We start from the raw sequence: 16,578 nt of genomic DNA on the forward strand, positions 1-16,578 counted from the left end.
TACTTTTACTTGAGTAGGAATTAAGATTTTACTTAATTAAACATTTTTTGTACTTTTTCCACCTCTGAAATCACAAAACTCTACTGAACTAAAGCTAAAAGGAGCTCTTAACTTGAAAACTCCCCCATCATGACATCACAAGGTGGAACAGAGCGTTTTGAGCTTGAACTCATGAACCGGGAGAATGAAACAAAACACAACTCCAGATCTATTTTTTTGATGATCTAACAACATTAAAACACGACTTAAAGCTCACAGGAGTCAGTTTTGTCTAATACAGGCCCTTCAAAATAAAGTTGGTCTAAACACAGAACTGAACCTGGACTTCACGAGGCCTTGATCTTGAACTAGACCTTGTACCCTAAAGTCCCTCCTCCTCCTCCTCCTTCATTAGCTCCTCGTTAGGACTCCTCATTACGGGCCGAGGTGACAGGTGCGGTGTTTCCATTGCTAATGAGTCTGTGTTACCTGTAAACACCAGGACGGTTTCCATGACGACGGCGCTCACCTGGGGTCCCGTCTCCGTGGCGACGGGGACTCACCTGAGGCTCACCTGCGCCGGCCCCGTGTGAAAGGAGACAGACAGTAGACACGAGGAGAAAGCTTTTTCGTTGGAAGTCCATCACCTGCTTGTTTCTATGGAGATGTTATTGATCTGCCTGGAATGTTCCACAGTATGACATTAAACTTCATGGAAACCGTCTGACCTCGCAGCATTAGGGCCTGGCTCCACTGCACACGTATTTCGGCCTATGCGAGCGTAAAAACTGCAACTTTTGGATGCGTAACTTTTAGAATGCATGGGAAAGTGGTGAGGGCGGCGCGCAGTAGACACACGTATGGAGCAGAAAATAGGATCCATCTTATTTTTTGACGCTCTGTGCAAGCGTTGGCATGTATCCCCATCAAAAAACACAGAGAGCATTAATCTTTTGTTGTATTTGTGCGTTTACCATCAGCACAATTTTCTCCTGAGGCTGTTTCTGTGTGAAAGAGCCCAGGTCCAGAAATGTTACTGTTAATTAGTGCTTTAAAATTTACTTTTGAAATCCTGGCGTTTGCCGTGGTACAGAAGGTAAATACAGGTCTGTTCAGATGTTTGATCGCCTTTCCCATTGACAAACACAGAGCCAGTGCTGCGCGTTTACGTCCTGCTGCAGCTGTCGGTGGAGTCGCCTTTGCATTGACGCACGGCTCTGGTTTCATGAAGTTGCGCGGGTAAACGCTGACTCGTGCAGTGGAGTCAGGCCCTTAGGATTCGTTCACTCGACGGGAGGCGGGTACTTTTTTATTTAACCAATCGCTGCTATTTGGTCGTGACGTATGTAATGCACCACATCCCGTAGGAAGAAGGACAATAAAGTCTTTCCCCTTGATAAAATTCACCAAACATTCTCTTTGTTCTGGCTTTAAATCTTCGATCTCGGGAATCGTTGCCAACACATAATGTCTGTCTTCATCTACATCCATCTCGACGCTTTGTTTCCTGTTGTGTTGTACCACAAAACGGACCCAGACAGAAGCTTGAGTTTGACGTCATGGCTTCACAGCTCTTCTCTGATTGGTCGGTGCACCGTCTACAACTTCCGGGGTTCTTGCAAACCATCTAGTGAATTCTGATTCCTGACCTAGTTGCTGGAGAGAAATTAAACTGAGCGGAGGCACTAGGTGGCGCCAAGCTGATTGACATTAAACAGCTCAGCCTTACAATTTATCAGTTCGAGGGGTTTATCTCTTCCAGACCAACGGTATCGTATTCTATACCTGAGAATATGTTTTATAATCGCACATAACTTTCCAACTATAAAATATAAAAACTTACTTTTTTCCCCTTGAAAAGATGAGAGTTGCTTCTTTCTGAGCATATTTCCGGCATTATTCTACATCACACACACTGTGTATAATGATGTAGTGCAGGGGGGTCGAACTTAAATTCACAGAGGACCAAAATTAAAAACTAGGACTAATTCGCGAGCCAAATTAAATATTTATTGAAAAATTTCAACAACATCTGCATGTTTTCTCTTCTTTCGAGATATGTAATGTTAAACCTTTTCTTTTTAAAATAAATGTTTAATAATAGTTTTGTTTAAACATTGAATCCAGAACAGGCAAAATATAAAGTAATGACAACATTTTAAATAAATAATGTTTCTATAGTCTATCTGTATCCTGTGCGCAGCTCTAATACATATTTGATGTGATCTCAAGGGCCAAATATAATTACATCGTGGGCCAAATTTGGTCCCCGGGCCTGAGTTTGACATGTCTGATCTAGAAAAATAGACTTTCTGACTGTGAGCGTGGTCGCCTCTTCACAGATCTGACCTGTAACTCTGGTTTGGTCTCCATGAAGACAGAATGCCAGGTTTAATGTCATACTGTGAAACATTCCAGACAAAGCAACAACATCTCCATGGAGAAACCAGAAAAGTTACACAATGCACCTTTAATCTGCTTTTGGACCTTAACATTTCACGACAGGTCAGGGTCAAATTCAAGTTTATTTCTAGAGTGAAGCTCTTTACATCTGCAGCTGCCTGTGGGGCCTAAAGTTCTGTTCAGTACAAATCATTACAAAGAGAAAAACAATCAATCGATATAAAACGCTCAAAACTGCACAGCTGAATGTCAAAGAATAAAAAGTCAAAATAGAAATAAAAGAGCTCGACTTAAATTAAAACTTGTGAGGTTTCATATTAAAACAGGTCAGGTTCTGGTTTTAGTGTGGATTTAAGAACTTTAAGACAAAGCAAAAGATAACGTCCTTTTCCACTCTGGAGGGTGGTTTCAGATTTTTACGTTTTTAAGCCCCAAAAACGCCGTCACCGTCTAAACAAAAGGCACTTCCGATAAAATATTTTGTCGTTTTTACCCACAAGTGTTCTCGTGTAAACAGGCCCTAAAATAGAAAGATAAATAATAAAATAAAATCACAGCTTTATACAAGGGGTCACAGGAAGACAGACAAAATAAAAGTGTTTTTATCATTATGGATGTTTATTCTGGAAATGCAAACCGGTTCATGAGTGAACTTGAATCTGTGTATCATTCGTTCATTTGTTTTTCAATAAAAAAACAAAAGTAAGAAAACAACAGTTTTCTTCATTATTTGTCTCCAAAACCAAAATGAAAAAACAGATAATGATTTGTTTTTTCAGTTTTTCGATTTTGTGTTTAAATGAAAAATGGAAAAAACGGATAACGACCGTTTCCCATTTATGTGACTTAAACTGCGATGCCGGACTGAAACTGGGACTGAGACCAGGACTAGACCAGAACTGAGATCAGTACTGAGACCGAAAACATGACCAGAACTGACCAGGACTAAGACCGGGACTAGACCAGGACCAGACCGGGACCAGACCGGTACCGAGACCGGAACTGAGGCCGGGACAGAGACCCGGACTGAGGCCGGGACCAGACAGGGACTAAGACCGGGGCTAGACTAAGACCGGGACTAGACCAGGACCAGACCGGGACTGAAATCAAGACCAGATGGAACTGAGACCAGGACTGAGGCCGGGACCAGACCAGACCCGGACCAGGACTGAGACCGGGACCAGACCATGACTGAGACCGGAAACAGGGCCAGAACAGACCGGGACTAAGACTGGGAACAGACCAGACCAGACCAGAACTGAGGCCGGGACAGAGACCCGGACTGAGGCCAGGACCAGACCAGAACCAGACCCTGATTGAGACCAGGACTGAGACCGGGACCAGACCAGACCAGGACCAGACCAGCACTGAGACTGGGACCAGACCAGGACTGAAAACTGTTTAGTCCTGGTTTAGTCCTGGTTCAGTCTGGTGTTGCAGTTTAAGTCTCTGAAATGGGAAACAGCCGTTATCTGTTTTTTTTTTTCCAATATTCATTTAAAAACAAAATCGAAAACTGAAAAAACAAATCATTATCTGTTTTTTTCATTTTGGTTTTGGAGACAAATAATGAAGAAAATAATTGTTTTTGTTGGTTTTATTTTGAAAAATGAACGAACAAATGACATACAGATTCCACGGAGAATATTCTGTGTTTCTCTGCGTACAATTTAAAACTTTTTACTTCCATGGAATCACACGGTTAAATTTCCACCTCCAGAAAAGTTCCACACTAAAACTTTAACAAAACATATCTTCTGTCGATCATCAGCGCGTTTAAAGACACACTAACTCTCTTCTCTCTCGTCTTTCCTCGACAGTTTCCTCGGCTCTGTTCGCTCCGGTCCTGCGCGCCCCCTCTCCTTCCCTCCGGGGGGCGCTCTCTCCCTCCCCCCCCCTCCCCCCTGGGCCCTCCTGTTTACGTGGCTCTAATTGGTCTCGGGGCGGCCGTGGCGGTGGCAGTCGGGGCGCGGGGGGATAAATTAGGGCCGGGGCACAAACAGAGGCGCTGTGTTTTGGTGCCACTTAGTGATCAAACGCACTATAAATGATGTATGCGCGCTCATTTCACATGCGCCGACGCGTGTTCCCCAAATATCAATGTGATTCAGAGCGACGTGGGGCCGAGGGCGGGAGGGCATCTGAGTCACCGCCGCACGCGCAGGGCATTTACACACATTACGGACTGCGGACGACAGTCTAAAGCTGTCGTGAACTGCCCTGGAAACGGACTAAACCTGGACTAAGCCTTTTCTCGGAAGGCCAAAATAAAGAAAACCAAACCGAGTCGATCCGTGTTTCGTTCGTGCAGTCGTTTTTCAAAATAAAACCAAAAGTAAGAACGAAAAAACAAAAAAAAAACAACAACAATTTTCTTCATTATTTTATTGTATGATTTGTTTTTTCAGTTTTTGTTTTTGTGTTTAAATGAATAATGGAAAAAACAGAAAACAGATATTTCCCGTTCCATCCGATTCTGGTCATGGATTTATAAGAAAAACTGAAGATGCCGGACTTTTGTTCTCCCGCTCTAAAGTACAAGGTTTAGTCCTGGTTTAGACCTGGTTTCATCCTGGTTTAGAGCTGGTTTAGTCCTGGTTCAGTCCTGGTTTAGTCCTCCTGGTTCAGTTCTAGGATCAGTCCTGGGATCAGTCCTGGTTTAGTCCTGGTTCAGTCCTGGTTTAGTCCTGGTTTAGACCTGGTTTAGTCCTCCTGGTTCAGTCCTAGGATCAGTCCTGGTTTAGTCCTGGTTCATTCCTGGTTTAGACCTAGTTTGGTCCTGGTTCAGTCCTGGTTTAGTCCTCCTGGTTCAGTTCTAGGATCAGTCCTGGGATCAGTCCTGGTTTGGTCCTGGTTCAGTCCTGGTTTAGTCCTGGTTCAGTCCTGGTTCAATCCTGGTTCATTCCTGGTTTAGACCTAGTTTGGTCCTGGTTCAGTCCTGGTTTGGTCCTGGTTCAGTTCTGGATTAGACCTAGTTTAGTCCTCCTAGTTCAATCCTAGGATCAGTCCTGGTTTAGTCCTGGTTCAGTTCTAGGATCAGTCCTGGTTTAATCCTGGTTCAATCCTAGGATCAGTCCTGGGTCAGTCCTGGTTTAGTCCTGGTTCAGTTCTAGGATCAGTCCTGATTTAGTCTGGGTAGAAAGCTCCAAAAAAATCAGTTTATTTAGAAAATCTTTAACCTGATCTAAACCAAACCTTTGCCAGGTCCGAACCAGTAATAAACCTAAACAAAGAACATAAAAAAAATATATATATACTATTTACAAAGTCCAAAGTTGATCATTACAGTCTGCAAACAAATTTATTAGAATTCAATAAAAATTAAAAAAATAATAGAAAATATGTTGAAAATCCAAAAATCTAACTAAAACTAAACTATTCCACTACTTCCATCTTGTTTTTGTTGATATTCATATTTTCTGATGTTTCATGATCAATCAGACTTTAAGGACGGACATGAATTAAAGATACAATCAATACGCACAACCATTTAAATTCTAATGTTTTTTTTTTTTTTTCAAATAAATTAATGCTGTCAGGGCAGGCGCTGTAATGACAGGTGCTGTAGTGACAGGAACTAAATGGTGCTAAATATCAATGTATTCAGAACAACATGGGGCCAAGAGAGAAACTTCCTCATCACAATGTTGGGCTCAGAGGGGGACGCGACAGGGATGTCCACTGTCACCACTCTTATTTATTTAATTTGTACGAGTTAAATGCATAATTATAGGCATATGTGTTTAACTTTTTTTTTTTTTTTTTTGATAATAATAATAATTGTTTGAAAAAGTTAGTAATTTGACATTTTCAACACAATATTTTAGCCTATTTTTTTTTTTATTATTTTTATTTTTTTTTTAAAAAAAATATGTATTTATTATTATTATTATTATTATTATTATTTATTTATTTATTTTTACTTTTTCTTATTGTATTAAGTATGAGAAATATTCCAGCTTTAGTCCTGTCTTTGGTACAAGCCTCTGACCCTTTTCCTGACCTCCTTTAGTTTGTGTTTATTTAGACCTGGTTTAGTCCTTGTTTAAACCTGATTTAGTCCTTGTTTAGACCTGCTTGGTCCAAGTTTAGACCTGGTTGGGGCCTTATTTAGTCTAAGTGGTTAGTTCCAGTTTAAAACAACTTGTTTAATTCTGGTATCAGTCCCAGTTTAGACCTGGTTTAGACCTTGTTTAGTCCTGGCATTGGTCAAAGTTTAGATTTAGTTTAGACCTGGTTTAGTCCTGGTATTAGTCCCAGTTTAGACTTAGTTGGGTCCTTGGTCTGGATGGTTAGTTCCAGTTTAGACTTTGTTTAGACCAGTTTAGGCTTGGTTTAGACCTGGTTTAAACCTGGTTCAGTCCTGGAATTAGTCCCAATTTAGACCTGGTTGGGCCCCTGTTTAGTCTAAGTGGTTAGTTCTAGTTTAGAAGAGCTGGTTTAATCCTGGTGTTAGTCCCAGTTTAGACCTGGTTTAGACCTTGTTTAGTCTTGGCATTGGTCAAAGTTTAAGTTTAGTTTAGACCTGGTTTAGTCCCGGTGTTAGTCCCAAATTAGACCTAGTTTGGTCCTGGTGTTAATCCCAATTTAGACATGGTTGGGTCCTCGTTTAGTCCCAGTTTAGCCCTGGATTAGACCTGGTTTTGTCCTGGTGTTAGTCCCAATGTAGACCTGGTTTGGTCCTGGCATTAGTCCCAATTTAGACCTGGTTTAGTCCTAGTATTAGTCCCAATTTAGACCTGGTTGGGCCCTTGTTTTGTCCCAGTTTAATAATGATTTAGTCCTCATTTAGACCTAGTTGGGTCCTTGGTCTGGGTGGTTAGTTCCAATTTAGACTTTGGTTTAGACCAGTTTAGGCTTGGTTTAGTCCCGGAGTTAGTCCCAATTTAGACCTGGTTTAGTCTCAGTTTGGTTTTGATTTAGTCTTTGTTTAGACCTGGTTTAGTCCTTACCTGATTTAGTCCTGATCCATGACTTCTCTTTGTCCTGGTCGTAGTGAAACATTTCAGACTTTTATTCTGAAGGCCTGTGTTTAAACCTGTCGTCCTTTTACTTGGATAATCCGTTTTTTGGCACACATTTGTGTCGTTTTCTTTTTTTTTCTCACCTGTGTCCCTCTTTGGCCGGTCCCTTTGGCCAGAGCCAGGTCTTGGTCCTGGTCCAAAGTCCTGACCTTGGTCTGGACTTGGACCAGCTGGGCCCCTGTGCTCCTCACAGATCACACAGAGACGCAGGGTCACGCCAGGTTCACTCCGCTCTACAGTTTTTTTTTGTGCATTATCAGTGTTTTTATAATAGTTTACAATTAAAGGGACGATATTATTTTATTTTCTGATCTGTTATAAAGTTATTTCCTCATTACAAACAGACCTGGAGTTGTGTTTTGGTTCATTCACACATCTTAAACGCACAAACTCTGCAGATTTAGGTTCTTCTCTCAAACTGAAAACACTCATTGTGATGTCATGCTCCACTGTGTTTTTAAACTCCATACACCTTCTGTTGTTGAAGTTTTCAGCTTGTCCAAGAAAAGGTGGAAGTAAAAGGCTGGAAACCAAGTGGACGTCTTAAACGGACAGTCCGGAATTTTGGACATAGGACCTCATTTCCTCGTGATCCAGAGTGTTGGAGACGTGTCCAGTCCTTGTATTTGCCACTAAAAACAGTCTTACCCACTCCACAAAACACACAAAACAAAACTATTATTACACCAGACTGTTGATGTAAATGTCTGTGTTGATAGAATAATTTTAGAAGTAAAACCAACCTTGCATTTGAAGGATTTATGTCGGCGGACTGATATATGAGAAAATAGTCCCTCAACATGCGACGATTCATGCGATGCAAAGTTAGTTTTATTTCAAACATTATTCTATCAACACAGACATTTACATGGACAGTCTGGTGTAATAATAGATTTTCTTCGGGTGTTTTGTGGAGTGGGTAAGACTGTTTTTAGTGGCAGGATAAACTATGGCCATTGACATGCACTAGTCTAGCACCAGTGACCTCTGCAAATACAAGGACTGGTTGGAATATTTTAAAAAGTGTCTCCACACGTCTCCAACACTCTGGCTCACGCGGAAATGTGGTCCTATGTCCAAAATTCCGGACTGTCCCTTTAAGCAGAAGAAGTTTATTTACCATCAATAATATGGGCCCAGGGGGATTTAGAAAAGTCAAAATAGTGTGATTTCAAAAGTGAACAGAGTCTGATCTTTGAGTGTTCAAGCCCCTTTACTCTGTATCTCAAAGGAGGAGGTTTATAAAGCGAGTGTGGTGAGACTATGAGGCCAGTAGACACCGGTTACACAGAAATATGCCACAGTTTATATAATGGTGTACCGAGGGTGTGCCAAGGGAAGATGATCGTGTTACTGCAGCTCCTGTGAATCAATGTTAAACTGAGAGATATGTGGAATGACTTAATTCAGACATGTCAGACTCAGGCCCGGGGTCCAAATTTGGCCCGTGATATAATTATATTTGGCCCTTGAGATCATATCAAATATGTATTAGAGCTGCCCGCCAGCTACAGATCGACTATAGAGACATTATTTATTTAAAATGTTATTATTATTTTATATTATACTTGTTCTGGATTCAGTGTTTAAGCAAAACTATTATTAAACATTTATTTTAATAAGAAAAGGTTTAACATTACATATCTCAAAAGAAGAGAAAACACGCAGATGTTGTTGAAATTTTTTTTAGTTTTGGCCCACAACTTAGTCCCAGTTTTTAATTTTGGCCTCTGTGACTTTGAGTTTCTCTTACACCTTCTTTAGAATCATTTGGACAATTTCCTTTTTGGACAAACCTTGGAGTTGGTAAAAGGTAAAATTAGCTGTTATCAGAAAACTACCACTACATGACATCACAATGTGAAACAGAGCACTTTGAGCTTTGGAGCTTCAGACAGACTAATAATAGATAATAAATAATTATACAAACATGTGCATGAAACAAAACACAACTGCAGGTCTGTTTTTGAGGAGGTAACAACATTATAACACGACTTAAAGCTCACAAGAGTTGATTTTGTGTAATATAGGAGCTTTTAACAGAGCTAACTAACTAAACCTCCACTATCACTACTACAATAAAAATAGTTATACTTTTAGCACTACCACTCCAGTACTACATGTGTTGGGAGTAAACTAATACATATACCGAAACTAAGAGTATAACTAAAAGTATATATTGTTTACAATACATCTGTTTATATGTCCCCCATGTATATTATATCTAATTTCCTCCTGTTCATACTGACATATTTATTTGTATATATTCACTAAAATCTACACTGTAATATTCTGTATATTTTCTATATTACTGTATGTATGCTCCTCATTCTGTATATGTCTCACTTGCTGCTCCTTGCACTTCTGATTAGACACTAAACCACATTTTGTTACCTTGTATTTATACATGTGTAATGACAATAATGTTGAATCGAATCTAATAATCTAATATCGGAATCTAATAATTGATCATATTATCATCATTTATTATCACATATATAGGAACTAGATTTTCTGAATACAAATTTTGAGTAACAGTACTTTTACTACTACTGCAACTACTCTCTACTGCTGTATCTTCCAACTTGTTCAAGGATTTCATAAGTAAAAATATCTTACGTTATTCTTTTTGTTTGTGTGTTTTGCAGCCGGTGTTGTGATAAGAAAAGTTGTGGGAATCGTAACGAGACGCCGTCAGACCCCGTCATCATCGACCGGTAAGAACCTGAACTCAAACTGCATTTCACAGAGTCGTGTGTTTTTCTTATCCTGACCTGCTTTGTCGGGACTGTACCTGTGCTAAATATTTATCATAGTTTTACAGACATTTGAATTGATTACATAATGTTTTATATTCAGGGTTGATTTTTTTTGTATCGATCCAAGATTTGTTGATGTTGCAATGAAACAGCAGTCTGGCCTGTTTTGGATCGGTTTGGGTCTAGTCTGGCCTGGCTTTGACCGGTCTGCTTCTACCTTCAGTAAAAGTTCATTCTGACATGAGAGTTTGTTTACCTGCCTTATACTTCTTGTAGCATTCCTCAGAAGTGTCACGTGATGGTGTAGTGACTAGTCTGGCCTGGTATGGACTGGTCTGGAACTAATCTAGCTCATTTTGGACTGATCTAGGACTAGTCTGACCTGGTTTGGACTGATCTAGGACTAGTTTGGCCTGGTTTGGACTTGTCTAGTACTCGTCTGTCCGAGTTTTGATCAATTTTTGTCTAGTCTGGCCTGGTTTTGAATGGTCTGGTACTAGTCTGGTTTGGCTTTGCCCAGTCTGGGACTTGTCTGGCTGAGTTGGGACTACTCTGGCCTGTTTTGGACTTGTCAGGGATTTGTCATGCTTGGTTTGGACTGGTATGAGACTAGTCTGGCCTGGTGTGAATTGGTCTGGGACTAGTCTGGCGTGATTTGGATCAGTTTTGGTCTATCTTGGCCTGGTTTAGGACTACCTTACCCTGGTTGTAACCGGTCTGGAACTAGATTGGCCTGATTTGGATTGGTTTTGGCCTAGTCGGACCTGGTTTAGGGAAAGTCTGGTCTGGTTTTGACCAGTCTGGGGTTACTCTGTTCTGTTTGGACTGGTCTGGGACTAGTCTGGCTCAGTTTGGACTGGTCTGGGACTAGTCTGACCTTAGTCTGGCATGGTTTGGATTGGTCTAATACTAGTTTGGTTTGGTTTGGACCAGTCTAGTACTAGTCTGGCTCGGTTTGGACTGGTCGGAGACTAGGTTGGCCAGGTTTTGAGCTGTCTGGGACTAATCTGGCTTGGTTTGGATAGATCTTGGACTAGTCTGACCTGATTTGGACTGATCTGGGACTAATCTGGCCTGATTTGAACTGGTCTGGGACTAATCTAGCATGGTTTGGATTGGTCTAATACTAGTCTGGCTTGGTTTGGAACTGTCTGGGACTAGGTTGGACAGGTTTTGACCAGTCTTGGACTAGTCTAGTGTGGTGTGAATTGATCTGGGACTAGTCTGACCTGGTTTGGACTGATCTGGGACTAATCTGGCCTGATTTGAACTGGTCTGGGACTAATCTAGCATGGTTTGGATTGGTCTAATACTAGTCTGGTTTGGTTTGGAACCATCTGGGACTAGGTTGGACAGGTATTGAGCTGTCTGGGACTAGTCTGGATTGGTGTGAATTGATCTGGGACTAGTCTGGGCTGATTTGGACTGATCTGGGATTAATTTGGCACGGTTTGAATTGGTCTAATACTAGTCTGGCTCGGTTTGAACTGGTCTGGGACTAGTTTTACCAGGGTTTGACAAGTCTGGATCTAGTTTGGCCTGGTCTAGACTGATATGGGAGCAGTCAAGCCTGGTTTGGACTGGACCGGTCTGGCCTGGCGTGTGTGTTCAGTGTAAACCCTGTCAGCTGCAGTTAGTTTCCTTGTGTCTCTGCTGAGTCTGTGTCATTGACCTCTCATTGATCCCAGACCCAGACTGATTTGGAGCAGATCTTTAGGACTCAGCTCTGGTCCGGTCTTGGTCTTGGTCCTGGTGGAATTCGCCGCATTTGTCGCTGTGGATCTGTACTTTTGTATCGACGGAGCAGGAAGGAAAGAGCGAGCGCGAGATGGAGATCGAACAGACTTTTGTGGCTTTCAGGATGTAGTTTTAAGACTAAAATACAGACTTTTTTTTGTTTTGTTTTGTGCTGCAAAAAGTTTCGTTTGTGATGTTTTAGGTTTTGAGATATTAACGATTCTTTTATAGGTCAAATTACACTCAGAAACATTTATTTTGACTGGTTTTACTTCAAGTGTATTTTGTTGTTGTTGATTTCAGTTTGAAAAATTTTGAAAAACATTGAAAAAAAAAAAAGGCCGTTTCCAAGTTTTATCCAATTTTGTCACTTACGGGCTGAACCAGGACTGAACCAGGACTAAAACAGAACTGAACCAGTACTACACCAGGACGAAACTGTTGTTAGTCCTGGTCTCAGTCCCAGTGTCAATCCTGGTCTGGTCCCTGTCTGGTCCCGGTCTCAGTCCTGATCACCCGACAGTCTATGCTGGCACACCTCCAGGCCCGCCCTGGTTTAGTCCTGGTTTAATCCTGGTTTAGTCCTAGTTCAGTCCTATTTTAGTCCTGTTTCAGACCTGGTTCAGTCCTGGTTTAGTTCTGCTTTAGTTCTGTTTTAGTCCTGTTTTAGTTCTGTTTTAGTTCTGGTTTAGTCCTGGTTCAGTCCTGATTCAGTCCTGTTTTAGACCTGTTTAAGTCCTGTTTTAGTCCTGGTTTAGTCCTGTTTTAGTCCTGTTTTAGTACCGGTTCTGTTCTGGTTCAGTCCCGTTTTAGTCCTGGTTCAATCCTGTTTTAGACCTGTTTTAGACCTGTTTTAGTCCTGTTTTAGTCCTGTTTTAGTCCTGGTTTAGTCCTGTTTTAGTCCTGTTTTAGTTCTGTTTTAGTCCTGGTTCAGTCCTGGTTCAGTCCGGCATTACAGTTTAAATCACTTAAACGGGAATTGTCCATTATCCGTTTTTTTTTTTTCCCCCATTTTTCATTTAAACACAAAATCGAAAACTGAAATTGTTTTTTTTCATTTTGGGTTTTGCACACAAATAATGAAGAAAATCGTTGTTTTTTTCATTCTCTTATTTTTGGTTTTATTTTGAAAAACGAATGAACGAATGATACACGGATTTTTTTAGTTTAGTTCTGGTTCACATCTGGTTTTGGGCACTTATCTTCTGACCTTAAATCCAAAGTTTACGTAGTTTTTTTAAAAGTTTTTCCACGTGACTTTTCTGCACTTTCGTGAACGACGTTAGTTCTTGTGCAGTTCTCGTCTCTATACATCGAGCTGGTGTCTGGTTTCTCGAGTCCGGACTTGTTGGGAGCCGTTGTTTGAAATGATGTTTGTCCTCACCTCTCCTCCTCCATCACACCCCGCTCCCCCTTCTATACTCGCCATACTGCCGCCGCCGCGACCGCCATCGCCATCGCCGCCGCCGCCGCCGCAGTGCATCCTGGGTAACGCTCTATACAGGCCAGACGAGTACGTAGGGAAAGAAAAGGACAAAAGTGGATCTGTGTATAAATATAAAAATATAAAACAGCTGCAGCATCAGGAAGAAAAGAGACAGGGATAAAACTAAAACAGAACTAAACCAGGACTAAACCAGGACTAAACCAGGACTAAACCAGGACTAAAACAGGACTAAAACAGAGCTAAATCAGCAGTAAACAAGGACAAATCAGGACTAATCCAAGACTAAAACGGAACTAAACCAGGACTAAACAAAGACTAAACCAGGACTGAACCAAGACTAAACCAGGACTGAACCAAGACTGAACCAGGGCTAAACCAGGACTGAACCAGGACTAAAACAGGACTGAACCGGGACTAAAGCAGGACTAAAACAGGACTAAATCAGGACTAAACCAGGACTAAAGCAGGACTAAACGAGGACTAAAGTAGGACTAAGCCAGGACTAATCTAAGAGTAAATCAGGACTAAACCAGGACTAAAATGGAACTAAACCAGGACTAAATCTGGGCTAAACCAGAGTTAAACACGACCAAACCAGGACTAAAGTAGGACTAAAACAGGACTAAAGCAGGACTAAACAAGGTCTAAACCAGGACTAAAACAGGACTAAACAAGGACAAAAGCAGGACTAAAACAAGACTGAACCAGGACTAAATCAGGACTAAAGAAGGACTAAATCAGGACTGAGCCAGGACTGAACTAGGACTAAAACAGAACTAAAGTAGGACTAAATCAGGACTGAACCAGGACTAAACCATGACTAAAGAAGGGCTAAACCAGAGTTAAACAAGAAGTAAATCAGGACTAAACCAGGACTAAACCAGAACTGAACAAAAGCTAAACCCAGAGCAAACCAGGACTACACCAGAGCTAAAATGGAACTAAACCAATACTGAACCAGAACTAAATCAGGACTAAACTAAACCAGGACTAAAACAAGACTAAAACAACACTAAACCAACACTAAACCAGGACTAAACCAGGACTAAAACAAGACTAAACCAAAGACTGAAACAAGACTAAAACAAGATTAAACCAAAGACTGAAACAAGACTAAAACAAGATTAAACCGAGACAAAAAAAAAGACTAAACCAAGACTAAAAAAAGACTAAACTAAGACTAAAAAAAAAGACTAAACCAAGACTAAAAAAAAGACTAAACTAAGACTAAAAAAAAAAGACTAAACTAAGACTAAAAAAAAAGACTAAACCAAGACTAAAAAAAAGACTAAACTAAGACAAAAAAAAAAGACTAAACTAAGACTAAAAAAAAGACTAAACTAAGACTAAAAAAAAGACTAAACCAAGACTAAAAAAAAGACTAAACTAAGACTAAAACAGGACTAAAACAGGACTAAACCAAGATTAAACCAAGACTAAATCAGGACTAAACCAAGACTAAACCAGGACTAAACCAGGACTAAACCAAGACTAAACCAGGACTAAAAACAGGACTAAACCAACACTAAACCAACACTAAACAGGACTAAACCAAGACTTAAACCCAAGGACTAAACAGGACTAAACCAAGATTAAACCAACACTAAACCAACACTAAACCAGGACTAAACCAAGACTAAATCAGAACTTCCTCTGTCTTCTCTAAACCCTAACACTGACCTCTTTGATTTTCATATTTTTGTTGAAGTTTCTCGCCCCGACGACGCTTCAACACCACCGTAAAAACCAGGATCTGAACCGGCGACCTGGCGGTGACGGGGCGCTGAGCCGCTCCGTGTGATGTTGCGTGTTTTTCTCATGACATTTCAGATTTATGGCGGCGTTTATACTCCGGGTTATTCTAATCGGAGCGTTCGCCGTCGTCAAGTCCACGTCTCGCCGCAGTAAATCTGACACAAGAGCACGCCACGCCAGCATCCGAATCGCCACGGAAACGCATCAGGCAAATGTATGGAAATGAGCGCGGCGAGGACGAGTCTGGGCGCCCAAACGGGGTCTAAACGGGGTCTAAACGGGTCCAAACGGGTTTAAACGGGGCATTAGGACCGATTGTTGCATATTTATTATTATTTAAAGGGCCAATATTACGGTATTTTCTGATCTGTGTTATAATGTTGTTGAGTTAAACCAGGACTAAACCGGGACTAAACCAGGACTAAACCAGGACTAACCAGGACTAAACCGGGACTAAACCAGGACTACACCAGAATTAAAAATGGAACCAAACCAATACTAAACCAGAACTAAATGAGGACTAACCTAAACCTAGACTAAAACAAGAATAAAACAGGACTAAACCAGGATTAAACAAGGACTAAACCAGGACTAAAAAAGGACCCAAACAAGACTAAACCAGGACTAAACTAAGACTAAACCAGGACTAAACCAGGACTGAACCTGGACTAAACCAGGACTAAACCAGGACTAAACCAGCACTGAACCTGGACTAAACCAGGACTAAATCAGGACTGAACCAGGACTAAACAAGGGCCTAAACCAAGACTAAACAAGGACTAAAACAGGACTAAACCAGGACTGAACCAGGACTAAAGCAGGACTAAACCAGGATTTAACAAGGACTAAAACAGGACTAAACCAGGACTAAAATAGGACTAAACCAGGACTAAACCAGGACTAAACAAGGACCTAAACCAGGACTAAACCAGGACTAAACAAGGACTAAACCAGGACTAAACAAGGACTAAACCAGGACTAAACCAGGACAAAACAAGGACCTAAACGAAGCCTAAACAAGGACTAAAACAGGCCTAAACCAGGACTAAAAACAGGCCTAAACCAGGACTAAAACAGGTCTAAACCAGGCCTAAACAAGGACCTAAACCTGGCCCAAACAAATACTAAACCAGAATAAAACCAGGGCTAAAACAAGGATTAAATCAGGACTATATCAGGACTAAACTAAACCAAGACTAAACCAGAACTAAATCAGGACTAGACCAGGACTACTACCATCCTACAATTTGTACCTTGACTACACCAGGCCTAAACCAGGACTAAACCAAGACTAAATCAGGACAAAACCAGGACTAAACCCTAACTAATTTAGAACTAAAACGAGGGTTAAATCAGGATTAAACCAGGACTAAACCGGGACTGTTACTGGACCACTCTGGGTCCACAGGTCACAGTTAGTCTTTGTAAATGTGTGTCGATAAAGACTCGGTCCTGGGCTAAAGTGGAGCGGGGT

General features: G+C 41.1%; 1 protein-coding gene across 4 annotated transcripts in view; it reads left to right on the forward strand.

The window, feature by feature from the left end:
- The window catches only part of LOC110167936 (transcription factor COE3-like), a 168,983-nt gene that overhangs the window by 41,859 nt on the left and 110,546 nt on the right, over positions 1-16,578 (forward strand). For all 4 annotated transcript variants that reach the window (XM_055160114.1, XM_055160117.1, XM_055160115.1 and 1 more), the window contains exon 6: positions 10,055-10,123. In XM_055160114.1, coding sequence (XP_055016089.1) covers positions 10,055-10,123 — 69 coding nt within the window. The remainder of the gene's footprint in view (positions 1-10,054; positions 10,124-16,578) is intronic.

Source organism: Boleophthalmus pectinirostris, unplaced genomic scaffold, assembly GCF_026225935.1.
Source record: "Boleophthalmus pectinirostris isolate CB_2022bp ecotype Guang Dong unplaced genomic scaffold, ASM2622593v1 HiC_scaffold_3, whole genome shotgun sequence".
Taxonomy (NCBI): domain Eukaryota; kingdom Metazoa; phylum Chordata; class Actinopteri; order Gobiiformes; family Gobiidae; genus Boleophthalmus; species Boleophthalmus pectinirostris.